This window comes from Pristiophorus japonicus, chromosome 5 (genome assembly GCF_044704955.1).
Source record: "Pristiophorus japonicus isolate sPriJap1 chromosome 5, sPriJap1.hap1, whole genome shotgun sequence".
NCBI lineage: Eukaryota > Metazoa > Chordata > Chondrichthyes > Pristiophoridae > Pristiophorus > Pristiophorus japonicus.
Window position 1 is genome coordinate 256894006 of NC_091981.1, and position 22497 is coordinate 256916502.

General features: G+C 46.3%; 1 protein-coding gene across 4 annotated transcripts in view; it reads right to left on the reverse strand.

The window, feature by feature from the left end:
- Window positions 1–22497, reverse strand: part of LOC139264681 (ATP-dependent 6-phosphofructokinase, platelet type-like) — a 149742-nt gene that overhangs the window by 11394 nt on the left and 115851 nt on the right. For 3 of the 4 annotated variants that reach the window (XM_070881570.1, XM_070881572.1, XM_070881573.1), the window contains 3 exons: window positions 14559–14620; window positions 11582–11693; window positions 4022–4121 (listed from right to left, as the gene is read on the reverse strand). In XM_070881570.1, coding sequence (XP_070737671.1) covers window positions 4022–4121; window positions 11582–11693; window positions 14559–14620 — 274 coding nt within the window. The remainder of the gene's footprint in view (window positions 1–4021; window positions 4122–11581; window positions 11694–14558; window positions 14621–22497) is intronic. The other variant, XM_070881571.1, reaches the window with a different exon arrangement.

Here is a 22497-nt window from a genome sequence, read left to right on the forward strand (position 1 = left end):
CAGTACTGCACAAGCGAGGGAGAGGGAGAGGGTAAGTCCTGAAAATTACTCGTGGCCCTTCAAATCAACCTGCTGCCTGGCCTGCTACTTGTGAGCCTACTCATGTCACCCATTCTGCCCCCTCCTCTGCTGCTTACCATTTGACTGTTCTGTTATATTTTGCAGAACCTGATGCCAATCCTGAAGATAGAGAAAAAGATTCAGACGCAGGCGAGCCAGCCCAACTATGTAGGGGGGAGGGGTTGGCCATGGAGAGGTATGAAGGGGAGAATCTTGAGCTTGCGTTGCCAAGCACTTCCATGATTTCTGATTTGTCATTCCTTGGTTTGAGCGCGACCCAGTCCCTGCATAGTGGTTTAGGGTCTGGTCCGACATCGGATGCTTTCGAAAGTCCAGAGGTTGCGGGTTCCAGTGCTGCTGGAAGCAGTATGGATCATTCAGTGCCCCAATATCCCAGCCTGCGCCTCCCAGTGCTGCTGGAATGCAGCATGGAACACCCAGGGCCCCATTGTTCCAGTCTGTGACTCCCAGTGCTGGTGGAATGCAGCCTGTAACACCCATGGCCACGCCTTCCCAGCCAAGCCTCACACTGGAGGGATTCTGCTAGACAGACCCAGGGTGAGGCCAAGGAGAAATGTACCATGCTGTCCTGAGCTGGAGGGTGCAACAGCTGTGGCTCAGGTGATGGCATTGGATATGAAGACCAATGAGCTTATCCGATCACTCGTGAACACCGTCAGTGGGGTGGGTGATGAGGTATCGACACCGACGGCAGAAATAGCAATAATGTCACGGGACATGAGGGAGGACATTTCAGAGGCAGCGGGAACGATGGCACAGGCCATCAGGGAGGTAGCTGCTGCAATAAGGGAACACAGCCAGGCCAATTCACTGCCACTCCCACGGCAATCCCGCACTAGTCTCTGAAGAGACCCAAGCCGTAACCACCCCGCCCATCTCTACCACCACCACTCCCCATGAAGCAATGCACACTCACCAAGATGTGGCTGTGAGATGGGTACAGCCTTTCTTTGCTGCTGCTATTTTTGTTGTTGTTATTGATTTCAAATGTAAATTGTTTTGTAAGTGATGTAACTTTACAAGACTAAAGTGACCTTAAAGTTTTTAAGTGATCTTACAGTGTAAGTTTTTTCTAATGGAAATTGTTTTGTAACTTTACAACCTATAAGTGATCTTAGGGTTTTTAAGGGATCTTAGTATAAACGTTCTCACATTTTGTAAGTTATTTAATTTCACACCTAAAAAGTGATCTTGAAGTTTAAGTGATTTTAGAGTGTAAAATTTTTCACATGGAATTGTTTTGTAACTTTACAAGTTTATATGTGATCTTAAAGTTTTTAAGTGATCTTAAAGAGTCATATTAAAAAAATGATTAAAAATTTTTTATTACACTAAAGTGAAGTACATTCTAAAATTCTCAATAAAGTATTTTTTACATTGAAACTGAATCATGTCCCATTAACACAACCCAGCTCTTCTCGCTCCCCAAAACAAGGTAAGAAACCCAAAGGTCTTTTGTTCTCTCCCCCTCCCCTTCAGTCATGTGACTTCTCTATCCCTCCTCATCAGCACCCCCCACACAGCTGCAGAGTACAACCTTCTCTCTCCCTCCCTTCCCCCCATCCCCCAAGCCTGCAGAGTTCAGCCTTCTCGCCCCCCGCCCACCCCACAGTCTGCCGTGTTCGTTCTCCATTTTTCTCTCCTCCCCCCCACCCCACACCGCCCCCCCCACCCCCCCACACACACACACACACAGCCTACTCTCGATTCTTACCCTGGCCGAAGGGCTTGCTGGTGTCCCGCACCTTGCCCTGGCCGAACGGACTCCAGCACGGCCAGCCTTCAGTTTAAGGTAGGATCTGATGCAGTACATTTATTTGTTACTTTAATTAGTTACTTCACTTTTTTATTTTTTATTGCATTTTTATTACTGCTTGTGCTTTGTTTGGTGCTTGGTGGTGCTTGAAATGTAGTTACTTGCGCCGATGCCTTAACTATAAGCTAGGTCTTTCTGTGCGGACAAAAGTGGATATATACTTAGTTTAGTACAACTTTTTTCTTGCCAAATTGGCATAAATAGTGTAAGTGGCTGGGAACGCCTCCTTTTGAAAAAAAAACTGACCGAACAAAAAACCTAACTAACTCACTTACACTGGCGCAAATTAAATGGCCATATTTGCAACTAAAAAGATACACCAGAAAAAACGGTGCAATTCATGTGGAAATTTGGGCCCCTTATATGGGACACCACAGAGGTTGAAAGGAGTGAAAAAAACGATGCAAGTTGGAGACTAGGGGCAATGGCTGTTGAAAGGCATTTTCTGGAGGCCTCATCCAATCCAGGACTCAGTATGAAGCATGAATTCATTGCCGAAAACCACACAGTGTCAACTGTGGCTCAGTGGGTGGCATTCTCGTCTCTGAGTTGGAAGGTTGTGGGTTCAAGTCCCACTCCAGGGACTTGAGCACACTCCAAAAGTCTCACTCCAGGGACATGAGCACAAAAAAAATCTCAGCTGAAGCTGCACTGTCGGCAGTGCCGTCTTTCAGATGAGACGTTAAACCGAAGCCATGTTTGCCCTCTCAAGTGGGCATATAAGATCCCATGGCACTATTTCAAAGAAGAGCAGGGGAGTTATCCCCGTGTCCTGGCCAATATTTATTCCTCAGTCAACGTAACAAAAAAACAGATTATCTGCTCATTATCACATTGCAGTTTGTGAGAGCTTGCTTGTGCACAAACTGGCTGCCGCGTTTCCTACATTACAACAGTGACGACACTCTAAAAGTACTTCATTGGCTGTAAACCACTTTGAGGCGTTCGGTGGTCATGAAAGGCACTATATAAATATAAGTATTTTTTTTTCTTTTCAAACAGATACTAGCAACAGGTTTGAACCTGGTGGAACCACCATTCAGTGGAATATGAAGTGTGTCCATAATGTGATCAGGATTATTCTGACAATATAGACACATTTTATAGTGAGTTGTGCGGGTCAACATTGTGCTTTAGAAGAGCTCTTGGTACTGCTGCCTGCCGAGCAAGGTCTCAAACTTATGCTGTCCAGTAATCTAATGACCGACTGATCAATATCCTCTTTGGGGTCTAAATAGCACCAAGATGGCATACTGATGGAAATCAAATACCAGAATCTGGTAAATCCTCAATTTCTACTGATGATTGACTAGTCATCCTGATATCACAAATGTAACCTGGAAGAGTAGACAATCATTGAAATTCTTCTTACTCAGTAGGGTGGTCCTAGCTGAACAAGCAGCAGGAAGCTTACTGGTGCTATATGCTGGTAGAATGCACGGTTTTAGCTATGTAAGTTCCAGCGGTAACGCGGAACACACCTGGAAGCCCCAAGTTCTAGCCTTTGCCAACATGTGTCCAAGCCCTCGGGGCTTATGTAAGCAGAGCATGTCCCCATAGAGAATGTGCTCACTCCATATTGGGTAAATTGAAACTCTACTTTTGCACATTTCTCAAGTAGCTTTGTTTGGATATTGAGTGTGCTGCTAGGCTTTTGCATGTCTGATACCCCTGGCTGACAAACAAAAAAATAGCATAAGAGGGAACTGATAAGAGAGACGGGAAGAAGTTCAGAAGAGCATAGTAGTATCAATGAAGAAAAGTTATGATACTGGGAAAGAAACAGCACAAGAGGAAGAGAGTGGAGGTGGCAGAGACCAGAGCAGAGAAAGAGATCACTTTCTTCACAAGATCACAATAATGACTTCCTCAAATCATGACGAAAGAAACATCTTTGGTACTTTAATGGTTACCACATAATTTAAAATATTTAATCCAGTGGTTAAAAATCCATGTGTGGTATAAAGAGAATATGTAATTTTGCACTTATCACAGATCCATTTAAAACTAAATTTTAAACTACAAATTAACCATACAACATACTAAACAATAAAATCTTGCATTCATTAAAAACTTTACTGACTAATTACAAATCAAGAATCTTAAAACTGCGTTCCTCATTACCTTGCCTGTAGGATTCCGTTAGCTTCTTTGAGATCCATTTCATGGCTTTGGCAGAAATTTTAGTTCCAAAGTTTCTATCAAATGGGGATGGTGATCCACCCTGGTAATTTTAAAAACATGACTCAAATTAATATTGTTTCGTGAGAGAAATTTTGTAAGTCTGCAGAAATACAGAATGACAATTTGTTTTAGCTCTCCTGATAGTCTGCAAACTTCGAGAGGTTTTAGCTATGTTTTTTTTCATAATATTCCATAATTATTTTGCACACTTCATCTTCCTACAGATGGTCTCTTATTTCATAAAAGCTCAGCTCTTATGACGGGAAGGCCCAGAATGATAGTGTCCACATAAATGCTACTGTCTTTCTCAAATGCATTTTTATAAGCAGTAATTTGATTTTTTAAGTGGAATTTTTCAGGGACAAGGTTGAGCATTTGATTTGAGCTTCACAATGCATTTCCTTTTTCTTTTCCTCAAGATTGTGAAATAGTTTTCAAAATTCTTGCTCGAGCTTGTGTACTCCCAACATCCATCACGCTAACTTTCGAGATCAAGTCTGAATCCTAGTAGTGATTTTCTTAATCCTTGCACAATGTAACCATTCTGTGGGGTTATGTATTTTCTTTTTGTTAATGTATCCATAAAAGTTCCTTGTGTAACTGATCGTACCCAAGGCAAAACGTTCTTGTTTGGTTCTGAGAGGGTTTTTTTCCTTGTCCATCTATAAACTGAATCAAGAACCACAGTAACATCAATTTTGATGCTGTAGCTTCCAGATGGTTTACAATCAGATTATTTTTCCCCCAATTGTATTACACCTTCAGGAACAAAACGTGAATCTCTTCACGTATTTCTCTCACGAAGCAGCTTGTTTTATAAACATTTGATTTATTTCCCGTCTTTGAACATGGGCCACTTTATTGACATCCTGGTTTTGTTCTTTGCTTCATTGTCTGATCTTTTCAAAGTGCCCCATCTATTTTCACAATTCTTCTTGTGCAGGTTTATCTGAAATGACACCTTTTCTCACAAGCCCAACGGAAGAATACATCAAAGCCCAACAGAATAATACAATGGTAACCAGCCAAACTTTCTCAGTCGGGAGTTAAAACTCCCACGCCCGCAAGTAAAATACTTGGGTCAGCCTCCCATCTTTCCACTGAAGCTTCGTTTTCTCCTTTCCTTTTAGGGTATTTAATTTTCTTTGTTAGGGCGACTAGTGTATCTTCACATCACACTCTTCATACCACAGGGGTCAAGTTTCGGGCCGTGCCTAGAATGGCGCAGCCCCGCCATCAACGCCCGTTTTTCGCGCCCAAAAGCGCGACAAAAACTTAGGTAGGCATTCTCGGCCTCCCAGTAGGTTCCTCGGAGCTCGGCGCAACGTGCAGAGATCAGCGGGGGGCGGAGCCACAGCGTCGCGCCGATTGTGAAAGTGCAGGGGGCGGGGCTAACTCTGATCCGAGGACATCGTGCCGACAGCCCTGCACGTGCGCGTTGGAGCGTGCGCACACGCGCAGTAGGTTACAAACATTGGCACTCGCCCATTTTTAAAGGAACTTGAAGAAAAGTGCTGATTTGTTTCGTGGAGCTCTGGAAAGGCTTGGGATTGAATCTTAGTGATTTTTTGTGCCTGAAGGAGTGCTTTTTAGCAGCACTGTTGAAGGAATCACCTGCTGAAATCAGTAAGTGCTGCTTTTTGCTGCTAAACTTCCAGAACAAGTGCTGCATAGGTGCATGCAAAATAAGGACTGTGTTTTGAAAAATAAGAGTGTCAATTCAATACAGCAATGGAACAACGTCCACCAAGAACAAAGAATTTCTTGCATGAGGAAGTGGAGATATCAGTTAACGTCATTGAGCAGAGATGGCAGGAGCTGAATACCAGCAACAGAGGTCACATAAAAGTGCCACCTAAAGAAATGAAGAAACGCCGGAACCAAGTTGCAGAAGATTACTGCGCAGTGATGAATACCTTGTGATCTGGAAGCCAGTGTAAAAAGAAATGGCCGACCTTGGTCAAGTAGTTAGTGTAAGTAATATTTTCATTTTTTAATGTAATTGTAATGTGACTATCTGTGGGCCCAAGTTTTGAGCCGCGCCTAGAACGGCGCAGTCCCGACCTGGACGCCCGTTTTTAGCGCCACAAAGTGCGCCTAAAAAAAACTTCCAGATTCTCCTGCTCCCTGCTGGTCCTCTGCGCGGCGCAGCACGAGCTGTAGGGGGCGGAGCTAGGTCCCTGCGCTGAAAACAGTGCCGGGACCTCTGCACATGCGCGCTACAGTGGGCGCGCATGTGCAGTAGCTCCAGGCGCCCAAAACTGTGTGGGAGGGGCAGAAGCACGCAGCCCCTAGCCCTGGCCGAATGGCCTCACTGGGGCTGCATGCATAAGGCTCCTCCCACGGCCAGCTCCTGCTTCTTCCCGACACAACTCGACTCCCGCTCCCCACCTCCGGACCGGACCCGACCCGACGCCCGCTTCCCCCCCACACCCCGCCCCCAGACTGGACCCGCTTTCCCCGCCCCCGCGCACCGGACCCGACTCCCGCTTCCCTCCCCCCCCCCCGGACTGGACCCGACCTGACCTCCCTCTCCCTCCCTCCCCCTGACCGGAACCGAACCGACCTCCCTCCCACCATCCCCCCGACCTGACCCAACGCCACCTACCTGTAAATCTGGTGCTGGGGACGGGCCCGGCCCGTTCAGCCTCCCCTCCCCATCTCCTTTCCCCCCCCCATCTCCTTTCCTCCCCCCATCACCTTCCCCCTCCCATATCTCCTTTCCTCCCCATCTCCTTTCCTCCCCCCATCTCCTTCCCCCCCACCCCCCATCTCCTCTCCCCCCCACCCATCTCATCTCCCCCCCACCCATCTCCTCCTCCTCCCCCTTCCCTCCCTCTCTCCCTCTACACCCCTCCTCCCCCCCTCCGCTCCCTCCCTCTCTCCCTCTACACCCCTCCTCTTCCCCCCCTACACCCCTCCTCCCCGCCTCCCTCTGCTCCCCCCCTCTACCCCCTCCCCTCACTGTCAGAAACACAGACACTGACAGAGAATGAGAGACACACAGACAGAGAGATAGAGACACTGACAGAGACACACTGGGGGGCATCCCAGCACACTGTTGGAGGGCTCCCGGTGCTGCAGTCGGTAAGTAGAAAATGTTTTATTTATTAATTTTTTTTGATTGATTTATTGGTTGATTTATTGATGTTTTTATCATTTATTTTATTGATGATGGCTCTTTTTGTAAAACTGAAGTGTTTAATGTTTGTAAACTTTCCTTTAAACCTCCCCCCCCCAATTCCCTACACCTGATTTGTAACCTACGCCTGATTTTCTAAAGTGTAGACAAGGTTTTTTCGAGTGTACAAAAATCTTCACCTACTCCATTCTAAATTAGTTTGGAGTAAGTTTTCACTGACGAAACTTTGAAAACATGCCCCCTTTTGAAAAAAAAATTCTGTTCCAAAGTGAAACTGTTCTAACTGACTAGAACTGGAGCAAACTAAATGGCGAGAATTCTGATTTCTAAGATACTCCATTCTACACCAGTTGCTCCTAAAAATCAGGAGCAAATCATGTCGAAATTTGGGGCCTGTATGTCCCACCCTGCAGAAAGACGCACTCTGTAAAAAGTTATATTTTACTCTTTGCAGAAGAAATTGGCCTACAACAAAAGGGAAGCAATTCGAACAGGAGGAGGCACGCCCAATCTGCACCCACTGACATCCTTAGAACAGAGGGTAGCTGCTATGATGAGTCGGACATGGAGAAAAGCAATCAGTACAGCAGAAGCTGGGCCCGCTCGCGAGGAAGAGGGTAAGTCCTGAAAATGCATCGTGGCCCTTCAAATCAACCTGCTGCCTGGCCTATGTGTGAGAGTACTCATGCCATCCATCCTGCCCCCTCCCTTGCTGTTAAACATTTGACTGTTCTGATGTATTTTGCAGAACATGATGATGATGATGATGATGATGCCAACCCCAAAGATCCTGAAGATCCTGAACAAGAACCAGTAGGATCAGATGCGGACGATCCAGACTGGATGCTGGCAGCGATGACTGAAATGTCTACAGGGGAGACCTTCCATATTTATGAGCCCACATTAAGGGGCATCAAAGTTTCAACCCTTTGCATAGGTTCTGGTTCCACCTTCTATGGTTTTGATTCCGATGTTGCGGGTCCCAATGGTGCTGCTGATATAATGGAGCAGTTTACACCCATTCACCCACCATCCCAGCCCGCACCTCCCACTCTCGTGCTGCCGTCTGGAACACCGAGCGTCCCACGGTCCCAGCCAGTGCCTCCCACTCTAGTGCTGCCATCTGGAACACCAAGCGTCCCATCGTCCCAGCCCGCGTCTCCCAGTGTAGTGGTGCTGCAAGGCAGACCCAGGCAGAGGAGGAGATTGGAGACACGCTCTCCTGAGATGCAGCATGCAACAGATGCGGCTCAGGTTGTGGCATTGGGTATGGAGACCAATGAGCTTACCCGATCACTCATCGGCAGCATCAGTGCAGTGGATAAAGAGGTGACGGTACTGATGGGAGAAATAGCAGTAATGACACAGGAAATTAGGGAGGGAATGTCCGAGGGAGTGCAATCGACGGCACAGGCCGTCAGGGAGGGCATGCAAGCGATGGCACAGGCCCTCATGGAGGTAGCTGCTGCAATAAGGGAACACAGCCTCGCCAATTAAATGGCACTCACATGAGGAAGTGAACATTCACTGAGATGTGGATGAGACATGGTTGCAGCCTTTCTTTGCTGCTTTTGTTCTTGTTCTTGATGTAGCTGTAGTAGCGTTTTTCAAATTGAAATTGTTTTGTAAGTTTTGTAACTTTACAACTTATAAGTGATCTTAGGGTTTTGAAGTGATCTTATAGTGTAAATGCTCTCACATTTTGTAACTTATTTAATTTTGCAACTAAAAAGTGATCTTGAAGTTTAAGTGATCTTCAGAGTGTAAGATTTTTCACATTGAAATTGTTTTGTAACTTTTGTAACTTTACAAGTTTATAAGTGATCTTCAAGAGTCATATTAAAAAGTAAAGTTTGATACAACAAATATTTTATTACAGTGACAACTTTTCAATAAAATATTTTTTAATTAAAACGGAATCATATTCCATTAACACAACACAACATAGGAACAACTCTAAAAAATAAACATATCCATGCACAACAGTTGTTACAGAGCCCTCAGGCATCAGTAATTGAAACGTTCATGGATGAGCTGCTGGCGCAGGGCTCGAGCAATTGTTAAAGGAACACGATGGACAGCCCTCCTCCGACCTCGTGCTCCGGCATCAGGCACTTACATGCTTTCCTGATCGTCGTCATTATCCTCATCCTGCTCTTCCAATTACTATCATCAGGCACTGGCCCCTCACGTGTGTCTTCTGGTTCCACTACCAGCTCCTGCTGCCTCATGATGGCTAAGTTATGCAGCATGCAGCACACAACAGTGAAATGACTGACAATCTGAGGAGAGTATTGCAAGTGGCCTCCGGAATGGTCCAGGCATCGGAAATGCTGTTTCAAGATGCCAATGGTCCTCTCTATGATGCTGTGCTTTGCAATGTGTGCCATGTTGTATTGACAGTCAGCTTCCGTCCATGTCACGCGTAGGGGCGTCATGAGCCAGGTGGTCAGGCCGTACCTTTTGTCTCCCAGTAGCCAGCTCTGCCCTCCTGGCTGCTGCTCAAACATGTCAGATATAACGCTGTCGCGCAGGATGAACGGATAATGAGTGCTGCCAGGGTATCTCGCATCGACTGACATGATACACTGCTTGTCGTCACACACGAGCTGCACATTGATGGAGTGGAAACCTTTTCTATTCCTGTACTGCTCGGATTCCTCTACAGGTGCTCGCAAGGCGATGTGGGTACAATCAATGCAGTCCTGTACCTTTGGGAAGCCAGCAATCCTGAAGAAGCTCACAGCCCTGTCATGGATTGCTTGTGCGGTCATTGGGAAATTGATGAAGTCATTCCTCCATACAGTGCAGCCATGACCTGGTAAACGCAGGCATGTATTGCACGTTGAGAGATGGCGCACACATCTCCAGTTGTAGCCTGAAACGATCCCGAGGCATAGAAGGCAAGTGCAGCTGTTACCTTCACTTCAACAGACAAGGCAGTCGGCATTCTGCTTCTGGGCTGCAAATCTGCTCTCAGCAAATCACAGATCTCAACGACAACTTCTCTGCGGAAATGCAGCCTTTTGACACAATCACCCTCGCTCATGTCCAGGTATGAATGCCTGGCTCGATACTGCCGACGCGTGTAAGGTCTCCCGCCCATCAGCCTACGGGCTATGACATTCCTGGTGCAGTGTGCTCTAATCAATTCTCTCCTATGCAGTGAATTGCTGGCAAACCATTGCATAATCCGTGGTGTTGATTATGCAGCACCCATACTTGAATTACAAATGTAACTTTTAAACTGGCTGGCTGGCTGTCCCTCCCGGTGCTTTGCATGCCTATCCTGTCTCCTGGCCGAACGGCCTGCAGCCTATAAAAATAAGTTCACAGCTGTGGAGGCTGCTGCATTGCCTCTGTGTGGCCCCAACCGTGTCCCTAACCGTGTCCCTCCCGTTTCTCCTGGCCAAATGGCCTCAAGCTCCTCCGCAGCTCGAAGGCTGCTTGCTGCCTCTTCGCCTGCCATCGAGCCACTGACGCCACCCCTGTCTCCTGGCTGAATGGCCTCAGCCTCCTCCGCAGCTCGAAGGCTGCTGCTGCCTCTTTGCCTGCCGTCGTGCCACTGATGCCGTCCTTGTCTCCTACTTGAAAGGTCTGAAGGTCTGCAGCTCGAAGGCTGCTGCTGCTTCACACAGGTAGGAATATTCAATATTTTTTATTTGCTTTATTTATAATTTTTTTATTCAGGATGGCTCTTTATTTGTATAAGTGAGACTGTTGAATGCTTGTAGAATTTAATTACTTCCCTTCCCCCCCCTCTGCCACCCCACCTCTGAGCGTACAAAAATCTACACTTACTCCATTCTAAGTTAGTTTGGAGTAAGTTTTCGCTGCCAAAACTTTCAAAACAGGCGTAAGTGGCCGGACACACCCCCTTTTGAAAAAAAAAATCTGTTCTAACTGACTAGAACTGGAGCAAATTAAATGCCAAGAATTGCAATTTCTAAGATACTCCATTCTAAACCAGTTGCTCCAAAAAAAATAGGAGCAACTCAGGCCGAAACTTGACCCCAAAGATTCAGCCAGATTCCTGTTACTTTCATTTAACAGGTTTATTAGTGAAGATCAAAGAATTATTCACAGCACGTGGTGACATTCAGACTCCCTCTCCTGTCTTCACCGGAGAGGGCATGCCTGCTTTCTTAGAAGTGATAGTTAATGCCACATAGAAGATTAAAATGTGTCAACCAAAAAGGTAAATGCAGAATAGTGTAATTGAAGATGCACTGTGCAGATTGCCATCATTCATCAGAACTGCAATTCATTGTTAAAATGAAGGACATTTTTGAAAAAAAGAAAGTGATTCTGTGTATAATAACCTAATTTGAATATAGCAGCATAATTAATATTTTTACCTGTTGCATATGGCCCAGAACATTTTTCCGGCAGTCAAACACACCCTTGCCTTCTTCGCTGTATAACTGATAGATGAAGTCTGTTGTGTAATTCTCACTGCAGTTTTCATTTCTGTAACATATGCAAAAAGGTGAAAGATTCAACTTTAATTCTAATTCAAACTAATTTTGATATGCCTCAGCCCAAACATGGAAAACATATTTTGTAACAGCAACCAATTCCCCTCCTATTTCTACTACCTGCGGCCTCTCTGAGTGAGCGCCAAATTAGGGACAGTTTTAAGTCGTAGGTCTATGCCCACGAGGAAATGAATTAAGGCTGCCCAAACTCACTGCATATAGGAGTATCGCCGGTACTATTCTAACGAGGCCGGCGGCAGGACCATGACAAACTGGTTGCAAGTTTTGACCCCAGAGATGGCTCAGGTCACAAAGTGTGTGTGGGGAGGGGTGGGGGTGGTGGGGTGAAGGTTCTCAGGCGAGTCCGACCAGGCGGGAAGTGCGGTGAGACAATTCAGAAGAGGATGAGCAGTGGCTGACAATGGCCCATAAATTTTGGAAGGCAGCCTCCAGTGGTCACTTTAAGGACTACTGGCTTGGCTGTTGTGCACCCGAAAAAGCTGAGCGCGGTATCATCATCATCATCATCGGCAGTCCCTCGAAATCGAGGAAGACTTGCTTCCACTCAAAGTGAGTTCTCAGGCGGCTGTACAGTCCAATACAGGAATTACAGTCTCTTGTCAAAGGTGAGACACACAATAGTTGAAGGAAAGGATGGGTGGGGAGCCTGGTTTACCGCACGCTCCTTCCGCTGTCTGTGCTTCATTTCCGCATGATCTTGGCGATGAGACTCGAGCTGCTCAATGCCCTCCCAGATGCTCTTCCTCCACTTTTAGCCGTCTTTGGCCAGGGACTCCCAGGTGTCAGTGGGGATGTTGCATTTTATCAAGGAGGTTTTGAGGGTGTCCTTGAAACATTTCCTCTGCCCACATGGGGCTCGCTTGCCGTGTCGGAGTTCTGAGTAAAGTGTTTGCTTAGCAAGTCTTGTGTCGGGCATGTGGATGATGTGGCCCACCCAAAGGAGTTGGTCGAGCGTGGTCAGTGCTTCAATGCTGTGGATGTTGGCCTGAGCAAGAACACTGATGTTGGTGCATCTTACCTCCCAGTGGATTTGCAGGATCTTGCGGAAGTCGCGATGCTGGTACTTCTCCAACGCTTTGGGATGTCTGCTGTATATAGTCCACGTCTCTGAGCCATATAGGAGGGCAGGTATCACGACTGCCCTGTAGACCATAAGCTTGGTGCCAGATTTGAGGTCCTGGTCTTCAAACACTCTCTTCCTCAGATGACCAAAGGCTGCGCTGGCACACTGGAGGCAGTGTTGGACCTCATCTTCGATGTCTGCCCTTGCTGATAGTAGGCTCCCGAGGTATGGAAAATGGTCCACGTTGTCCAAGGACACGCGGTGGAATTTGCTGACCGAGCGAGGGACCGCAAGGACGTGCGCATCACCCGCGCCTTGACAGGAGCTGACGACTGCTGGACGGACCACCGCCTAATCAGCTCCGTCATTATCAATATAGCCCCAAAACAGCGACGGCAATAGAAACAATGTCGCAGGAAAATCAATGCTGGGGCACTCAAAGAAGCCCTATGCAGCTCCCCCTCACTGCCAACTGGTGACCCTCGATGACCCCGAGACGCAGAGTACCCACATAACCAACGCCTGCGAAGAGACGCTCAGTCACTCAACCAAGAAACACCAAGATTGGTCTGACGAGATTGACCAGGAGATCCAGGAGCTAATAAGCTGCAAGCACAAGGCATTTATGAACTTGAAGCAACAACCCAACTCGGGAGCAGCAAAGCAGCTCTACAAGCAACTGAAGGCCGAGGTCCAACAAAAAACCCGCGACCTAAAAGAATAGATAGTAGCTGGAGAAAACACAGGAGATCCAGCAGCTGGTCGACAACCAGGACGTGCGAGGATTCTTCAGCGCAGTCAAGACCGTGGTATACACAGTCAGTCACAAACAAATTTTTATAAAGAGGCCTCTATTTGCACAAGCAATGGGCCAATTGCCAGTTCAGACGGGCACCCTGGATGCCCAAACCATGTCAGATCCTGCAACATCCATTTTTCACCGAAAAGCAGGGGCAGCACAATTGAAGCGACCTAACCCAGCTCTAGTTAAACATTGGGATGACTGAAGCCATCTGCTTTAGCCTCCGTACCTTTGTGATATATTCCATCTCCCTCCATTGTCTCAGGTTGGACTAAACGGTTTGTAATCTTAGCATCCTATTTGACCCAGATCTGAGCTTCAATCCCTGTATCTTCCTCATCACAAAGACTGTCTAGTGCTACCTCTGTAACATTGCCTACCTTCTCCCCTACCTCACACCATTGGTCATTAAAATCCTCATCAGCGTTGGGTGGGGGGGGGAGGGGTGGTGGTGGTGGTAACGCCCCCTGGGAGCGAGTTGGCTGCCCGCCCTCTGTCCCATCACCAAGAAAACTAGAAGTGGTCGGGTTGGAGGCGGGAGCAGCTCAGGATTCACATATTTATCAATTTACCTTACTCTGCTCCAAATCCACAAAAGAAAACAAAAAATCAAAAATTTTCTAAGACCAATTTACTACCAGCAGGAATGGGAATCCACAGTTTCAATTGTTCCCTTTCGAGGCCAGAGCGGTTGAGTGGCATTGCAGGAACCTGAATCTCATTAAAAGAATCCTCACACTGTTTAGTACCAGCCCTAACTTACTGCGGTGATTGGTAATTAATACACAAATGCGGCAATTTCTTGAAACTCAGACAGGCTGGCGATGAGCTGTCATTTCATGGCGATTCACAGTTAGTAGGATATCTCTTCTTTGCCATGAACTGCTGGAAGGTTGTCACACTAATAATGGTGTGCGCTTTAACTCGAGTTATTTTGCCAGCAATTTCTGGTCCATTGATGCAATTCTCACCTGAGCACCAAACCTCGTTGGACAGTTGTTTTCATCTTTTGTGTCAAGTGTTCTACATTGGACTGAAAAACAAAAGGTGATTATGCATAAGACAATTGTCACAGTTTAGGAGCTTTTGGCCACTTTTCCAAAGAAACGATTTGGAAATAACTTTCAATATTGCACTTTTAAAGCAAAGTGTATTCACACACGTTTAGGAGAGGAAAAAAGATGTAAAGTGGTTAACATGTTAATGGAATTAGTTTTTCCCCCAAATACTGTAAGCTATAAACAATTAGTTAGCTTGTCTTGGTAACTGATAAACATCTCACACTCATTGTTTTGGGTCCTGAGTGCTCAGTAGGGGGTATGGTCTGTCTTTACTTCCAGGCATGAACAGAGGGAGATATAAAAATATAGACATAAAAATAGAGACAGTAACACAGGGGAAGGTGGGGGGGGGGGGGAAAGAGAGGGGAGGGAGAAATTCGGGAGCGGCCCACTTGGGGCGGTAACTTTTAAAAGTAGACAAGAATAATAGGCGATAATCTTTTGCTACTTTAAAACAATTCGGGGTAGCGCTCCAGAAAGGAAGTGGTGCGCTAAATCAAGCGCTCCACTTCCTTCCTGGAGCGCAACCGGCAGCAGGCGGGGCTGTGATTGGAGCAGTGTGTACACTGGGCCGTGCAGCGTTGCCGCATTTGAAAGGCTCCTTCGCTCCCTTAAAGGGAAGGGCCATCGCTGCAAGCTCTGTAAAAAAATAAATAAATACCTTCTCCCCCACGGCAGCTGTGAACCCACCCGATCAGCCCGGTGCACTGAAGCAGAGTGGCGGGCTGATCGACCGTGGGCAAAGAAGACTGGGCAAAAACCGACGAGAGAGAAGGTAAATGTTTTTTGTATTTACCTCGGCCACCTCGCCTTTAAGTATCGCTGCCGAAGCGCTCGGCCTCCTGATGGAGGCCTCCTGCAGCTGCCGTTGTTTTCGTCCGGCAATGCTGCAGGGGACAGAACGCAAGTTCGGATCCAGGGCGCGACTGGGGCGATGGCGTCACGATCTCCGAGCAAAATTAGTCAACAAAATGGATGACAATTCTGTAATAATATAAGGTGCGGCATTGTGCCATCAATTGTGCACAATCTCCATTTCATACCATATCGGGTTTTCTTGTTTGCAAAGGCAGATAAATATTTAAATCCATTTTGAACTTAATACAGGCTGAAGCAATAGCCAACCACTTGGATTTTAATGGGCACATTGTGCTAAAAATGCACTGCTAGCCAAATTTTCCACATACTGCATTAGGTTAGTACATCCTGGCTATTCAAGTGATCTGACCTGCAAAACTGCATATCAGTCCAGTGAGTTGTGGTCCTGTTCTGCGTTAGCCAGTTAAACCTGGCACAAATTTTTCTGGAGCACAAAATCAGGGTAATATCATAAGAGAAACACCAAGGGCGCTTCCACATTAGTGGGGAGGCCTATATTCTCTAAGGTTTAGATGAATGAGAGGGGATCTCATTGAAACATACAAAATCCTCACAGGGCTTGACAGAGTAAATGCAGGGATGTTTCCTCTGGCTAGGGAGCCTAGAACCAGGGGTGACAGTCTCAGAATAAGGGGTCAGCCATTTAAGACTGAGATGAGGAGAAATTTCTTCACAGAGGGTGGTGAATCTTGGGAATTCTCTACCCCAGAGGGCTGAGGAGGCTGAGTCATTGAGTATATTCAAGACAAAGATTGATAGATTTTTGGATATTAAGGAAATCAAGGGACATGGGGATAGTGCAGGGAAGTGGAGTTGAGAAGAAGATCAGTCATGATCTTAATGATGGGCGGAGTAGGCTCGAGGAGCTGAATGGCCTACTCCTGCTCCTATTTCTTATGTTCTTATGATCACAATTTTTCTATCATCTGCTGGCTATTCACCAACATCTGTTGTCCGTCTACCAGAAAGAACGTTAGCTTGTTCCTTGGAAAGCTGCATTTATTCTATTAGTTTTAAGTGCTCTGCAATCACTGCAAGAAAGATCTGATGAAAACTGATGAAATTTAATGCTCTATAATTACTGAACATCACAACACACAAGCTGGTTAAAAAAAAATGTCTTCATCCTATACCAATCAAGTACCCTTGCTCCTTGGAGCTGTCAGGATGGAGTGTGACTTGGAAGGGTACATGGAGGCGATGGTGTTCCCATGCATCCGCTACCTTTGCCACTGGACCAAGACCTGGCTCTGTCAAGCCAGTGTGGTGGCTGGTGTGCAACGGCCACCACACGTTACAAAAATCCACACACAGGTATCTTCCACCTTGAGGTTGTAGTTTGGGTTCTTCTTTTGAAACACCTGTGAACTCATCCTTTTTTTTGGCGTAGAAGCAAGTCATCCTCATTTCGAGGGACCATCTATAATGATGATGACCCCTCTGCCTTGTAGATGGTGGGGAGGCTTTGAGGAGCCAGGAGGTGAGCTGATCGCCACAAAATACCTAACCTCCAACCTGTTCTAGTAGATATGGCATTTATGTGACTGTGTTTAATATTTTAAAGATTTCCTCTGTTGAGCTCCCTTTGGGATAACTCTGGTATCAAATTCATGCCAGAGATGTTGCTGTGATATCAGAGGTTTGCTGCCAGTTACTCTATTCTCGGAGATTTCATAGAGGAAGCAGTGATGTATAATATACTACTTAAAATATTGGTATCATTGGATAGTTTTTTTTTTAAATCTTAAATTCAACTCTTAGATTACTGCAAAATTGGCAACATTTTTGTGGAAGACAGAAGGCAAAAGAAATATATAAAAAGGAACCTGGGCTGACCAGGCAAACTAGTACAGTATTATGATTAGAAACCCATAGAAGAAAACAAAACCCTCAATGATAGCTTCTGTATCCGATCACAATGGCCAGAATTTTCCCTACCTGGGAGGTGGCCATGGCAGATTGCACCATCCCTCGGCACAAAATGACTTTACGTCAATAGGATCCATTAAGCCCACCCTGCGTGTTATACCCCGGCCCAATTAAATGGTGAGGGTCTGCTGATGTCATCCACGCCACGTTTTCTGCCAGGATATTTAAAGGGGCCATGGCCACATTACATTTGAAGGCGAATCTAAAATAGAGCAGTCCGGGCACAACAGTATTGGAGTGCTGAAAACGCATTGGAAGTGACTGCACAGAGACAGAGGGCTGCACCCATGTTCTCCAATGTCTTCCTCCATATGCTTGTGGAGGGAGCCAGAGCACACAGGGAGGTCCTCTTCCATTCCAATGGGTGGAAGAGACTACCCCAGATACTGGAACAGCCTGGTTGCAGATTGCAGAGGAAGTCAACTATAGGAATTTAGTCAGGAGGACCTGGGTGCAGTGCCACAAACGTTTCAATTATCTCATTGAATCAGGAAAGGTGAGTGCAAAGCCACACTGAACTTCATCCTGGTGTGCCTCCCATCACATCCCCATCACGCTGCCTTCTCAATTCTACTCCTGCACATCCATCATCCTCTCTATCTGCATTATCATCATAGGCAGTCCCTCGAACGAGGATGACTTGCTTCCACATCAAAAGGGTTGAGTTCACAGATGTTTTAATGGAGGACCCGATATTCCAGTCCTGAACTTCAGGGGTGGAAGATGCCTGTGTGTGGATTAAACGTGTGGTGACTGTTGCACATCAACCACCACATGGGCTTGACAGAGCTAGGCCTTTATGTTTATCACATCCCCATCTCACAGTCACTCCTCACACTCACCCCAGTACAATCGTTCCAACTAGCAACACACAAGGAGGCCACTTGGCTTTGCCATCCACTCCATCATAGTCTCCCTCTAAAGATGTAACACTTAATCCATCACTCTCATGCAATCTTCTTTTCTTTCCCTCCGTGCAGGAAAAGAGCCCAAAATAAGAGGGAGGGATAGAACCGGCGGGTGGCCCTCCATCATTGGCAGTAGAGGAGGCTGCTTTAGAAATATCTGGAGTCGCCGAGCAGCTGGAGGTGGGAGATGGCGACAGGGGTCATCTCAGCAACCGGATGCCAGAATTACATATCATACAGCTGCATATCATACATCAGCAACAGGGATGTGGAGCAGGCTGCCTCTACCTCTGCTGAAGCCACAGGGGTAACACCATGTAGAAGAATGCGGAAGAGAAAGATGCCACCCAAAGAGATTCACAAGGGTAGCCATTTGGGTATTTTATTCAATGTTAATGTGAAGTTTCAGTTACTGTCATGTGAACCATATTTTCAACACTTGTTTTTTTTTTAAAAAACAGATTTGTGCGCACCTTTGGAAGTGGCTTAGTGAGTTAAAGTGAATGGTGAGACATAACAGTATCCCCGCAGTAATGGTGAGCGTGAAAGGAATGGCTTGGTTATTGTAGGTATGCTTTATGGTGTTGGTGTAGGGTGCTGCCAACCTGGCACATCATGTGGCAGCCATATGAGCATACAGCCTAAAGTTAAGTAAATCTGGCCATGATGAGGCCAACGCTGGCCTCCAGGGCAGCAATGTGCTTAGGTGTTGATGTCCTCTATCCTGTGCTACATCAGGTGATTGCGGAGAAGATTGGTGGTGTTTATGTTGATGCTGCTGGTGTGCTTGGTGCTGCTGGTGTTGAGGCTCATCATGATCTGATTCTGAGGACCAAGGTGAGACAGTATAAACAGCACCCATGTTGATGGAAGAGATGGCAGGTGAAGTAGAGATGACAGAAGCAATCTGTCAATGGTGAGAGCGGTTCTTCCAATGAGGTGAAACTGGATGGAGACTTTGCCTTGCAGCCTGCGGAAAGCTCAATCTGTGCTGGGAGTGCAGTCAGCAACAGCTTCTGTCAGAAGAAAGTGGGAGCTTTTATACTACATACGACTAATCAGCTGGATCAAGGGCCACTAAACTCCCACCTCAGGTTGAGAGATGTGGTCGTTGAGCAGTGCGAGTCCCGTGGGCATCCAGTGAAATTGCAACAGTAAGGTTAGAAAGACTCTTAAAGGGCTGACAACAAGTTAATAATCCTTTAAATTGGGTCGCCCGCCTTTGCCGGTCGGGTCGTGCCACGCTGACAGACGCACCCGAGAGAAAGGTGCGTGGAGGCGGGATGATGGCAGGTTCCTGACCCGCTGCAAGAAATTTCAACTTTCCCACCCGACCCGCCTCCGATCGTGCCTGCACGGACCCAGGAAAATGTTCTATCAATTTGCACAAGTATTCTTCATGCTTTAATAATTCCATGTTTAAAATACCAAAATAACAAAGCGCAGATAATGCAAACTCCGCTGTAGCCTAAGCGACACAGCTTCTAAAAAAATAAGGAACTTTAGACAAGGTTACCAGCATTTACTGGATGATTTCAGAAAAGTTATAGAAACATAGAAAATAGGTGCAGGAGTGGGCCATTCGGCCCCTTGAGCCTGCACCGCCATTCAATAAGATCATGGCTGATCATTCCCTCAGTACCCCTTTCCTGCTTTCTCTCCATACCCCTTGATCCCCTTAGCCGTAAGGGCCATATCTAACTCCCTCTTGAATATATCCAATGAACTGGCATCAACAACTCTCTGCAGCAGGGAATTCCATAGGTTAACAACTCTGAGTGAAAAAGTTTCTCCTCATCTCAGTCCTAAATGGCCTAAACCTTATCCTAAGACTATGTCCCCGGTTCTGGAATTCCCCAACATCAAGAACATTCTTCCCACATTTAACCTGTCCAGTCCTGTCAGAATCTTGTATGTTTCTATGAGATCCCCTCTCATCCTTCTAAACTCCAGTGAATAGAGGCCCAGTTGATCCAGTCTCTCCTCATGTGACAATCCAGCCATCCCTGGAATCAGTCTGGTGAACCTTTGCTGCACTCCTTCAATAGCAAGAACATCCTTCCTCAGATTAGAATACCAAAACTGAACACAATATTCCAGGTGAGGCCTCACTAAGGCCCTGTACAACTGCAGCAAGACCCCCCTGCTCCTATACTCAAATCCACTAGCTATGAAGGCCAACATACCATTTGCCTTCTTCACCGCTTGCTGTACCTGCATGCCCATTTTAAGTGACTGATGAACTATGACACCCAGGTCTCGTTGCACCTCCCCTTTTCCTAATCTGCCGCCATTCAGATATTATTCTGCCTTCGTGTTTTTGCCCCCAAAATGGATAACCTCACATTTATCCACATTATACTGCATCTGCCATGCATTTGCCCACTCACCTAACCTGTCCAAGTCACCCTGCAGCCTCTTAGCGTCCTCCTCACAGCTCACACCGTCACCCAGTTTAGTGTCATCTGCAAACTTGGAGATATTACACTCAAATCCTTCATCTAAATCGTTAATGAATATTGTAAAGATCTGGGGTCCCAGCACTGAGTCACTGCCTGCCATTCTTAAAAGGACCCGTTTATCCCGACTCTCTGCTTCTTGTCTGCCAACCAGTTCTCTATCCACATCAGTACATTGCCCCCAATACCATGCGCTTTGATTTTGCACACCAATCTCTTGTGCGGGACCTTGTCTAAAGCCTTTTGAAAGTCCAAATACACCACATCCACTGGTTCTCCCTTGTCCATTCTACTAGTTACATCCTCAAAAAATTCCAGAAGATTCGTCAAGCATGATTTCCCTTTCATAAATCCTAGCTGACTTGGGCCGATCCTGTCACTGCTTTCCAAATGCGCTGCTATTTCATCCTCAATGATTGATTCCAACATTTTCTCCACTACTGATGTCAGGCTAACCGGTCTATAATTACCCATTTTCTCTCTCCCTCCTTTTTTAAAAAGTGGTGTTACATTAGCTATCCTGCAGTCCATAGGGACTGATCCAGAGTCGATAGACTGTTGGAAAATGATCACCAATTCATTCGCTATTTCTCGGGCCACTTCCTTAAGTAATCTGGGATGCAGACTATTGGCCTTCAATCCCATCAATTTCCCTAACACAATTTCCCGCCTAATAAGGATATCCTTCAGTTCCTCCTTCTCGCTAGACCCACTGTCCCCTAGCATATTCGGAAGGTTATTTGTGTCTTCCTGTCATACAGCAGGCAGTTAAGAAAGCAAATGGCATGTTGGCCTTCATAGCGAGGGGATTTGAGTACAGGGGCAGGGAGGTGTTACTACAGTTGTACAGGGCCTTGGTGAGGCCACATCTGGAGTATTGTGTACAGTTTTGGTCTCCTAACTTGAGGAAGGACATTCTTGCTATTGAGGGAGTGCAGCGAAGATTCACCAGCCTGATTCCCGGGATGGCGGGACTGACATATCAAGAAAGACTGGATCAACTGGACTTGTATTCACTGGAGTTCAGAAGAATGAGAGGGGATCTCATAGAAATGTTTAAAATTCTGACGGGTTTGGACAGGTTAGATGCAGGAAGAATGTTCCCAATGTTGGGGAAGTCCAGAACCAGGGGTCACAGTCTAAGGATAAGGGGTAAGCCATTTAGGACCGAGATGAGGAGAAACTTCTTCACCCAGTGAGTGGTGAAAATGTGGAATTCTCTACCACAGAAAGTTGTTGAGCCCAATTCACTAAATATATTCAAAAAGAAGTTAGATGTGGTCCTTACTACTAGGGGGATCAGGGGGTATGGCGAGAAAGCAGGAACGGGGTACTGAAGTTGCATGTTCAGCCATGAACTCCTGCACCTATTTTCTATGTTTCTAAGACAGAACCGAAGTATTGGTTCAATTGGTCTGCCATTCCTTTGTTCCCCATTATAAATTCACCTGAATCCGACTGCAAGGGACCTACGTTTGTCTTCACTAATCTTTTTCTCTTCACATATTTATAGACGCTTTTGCAGTCAGTTTTTATGTTCCCTGCAAGCTTCCTCTCCTACTCTATTTTTCCCTCTTAATTAAACCCTTAGTCCTCCTCTGTTGAATTCTAAATTTCTCCAAGTCCTCAGGTTTGTTGCTTTTTCTAGCCAATTTATATGATTTTTAATCTTTG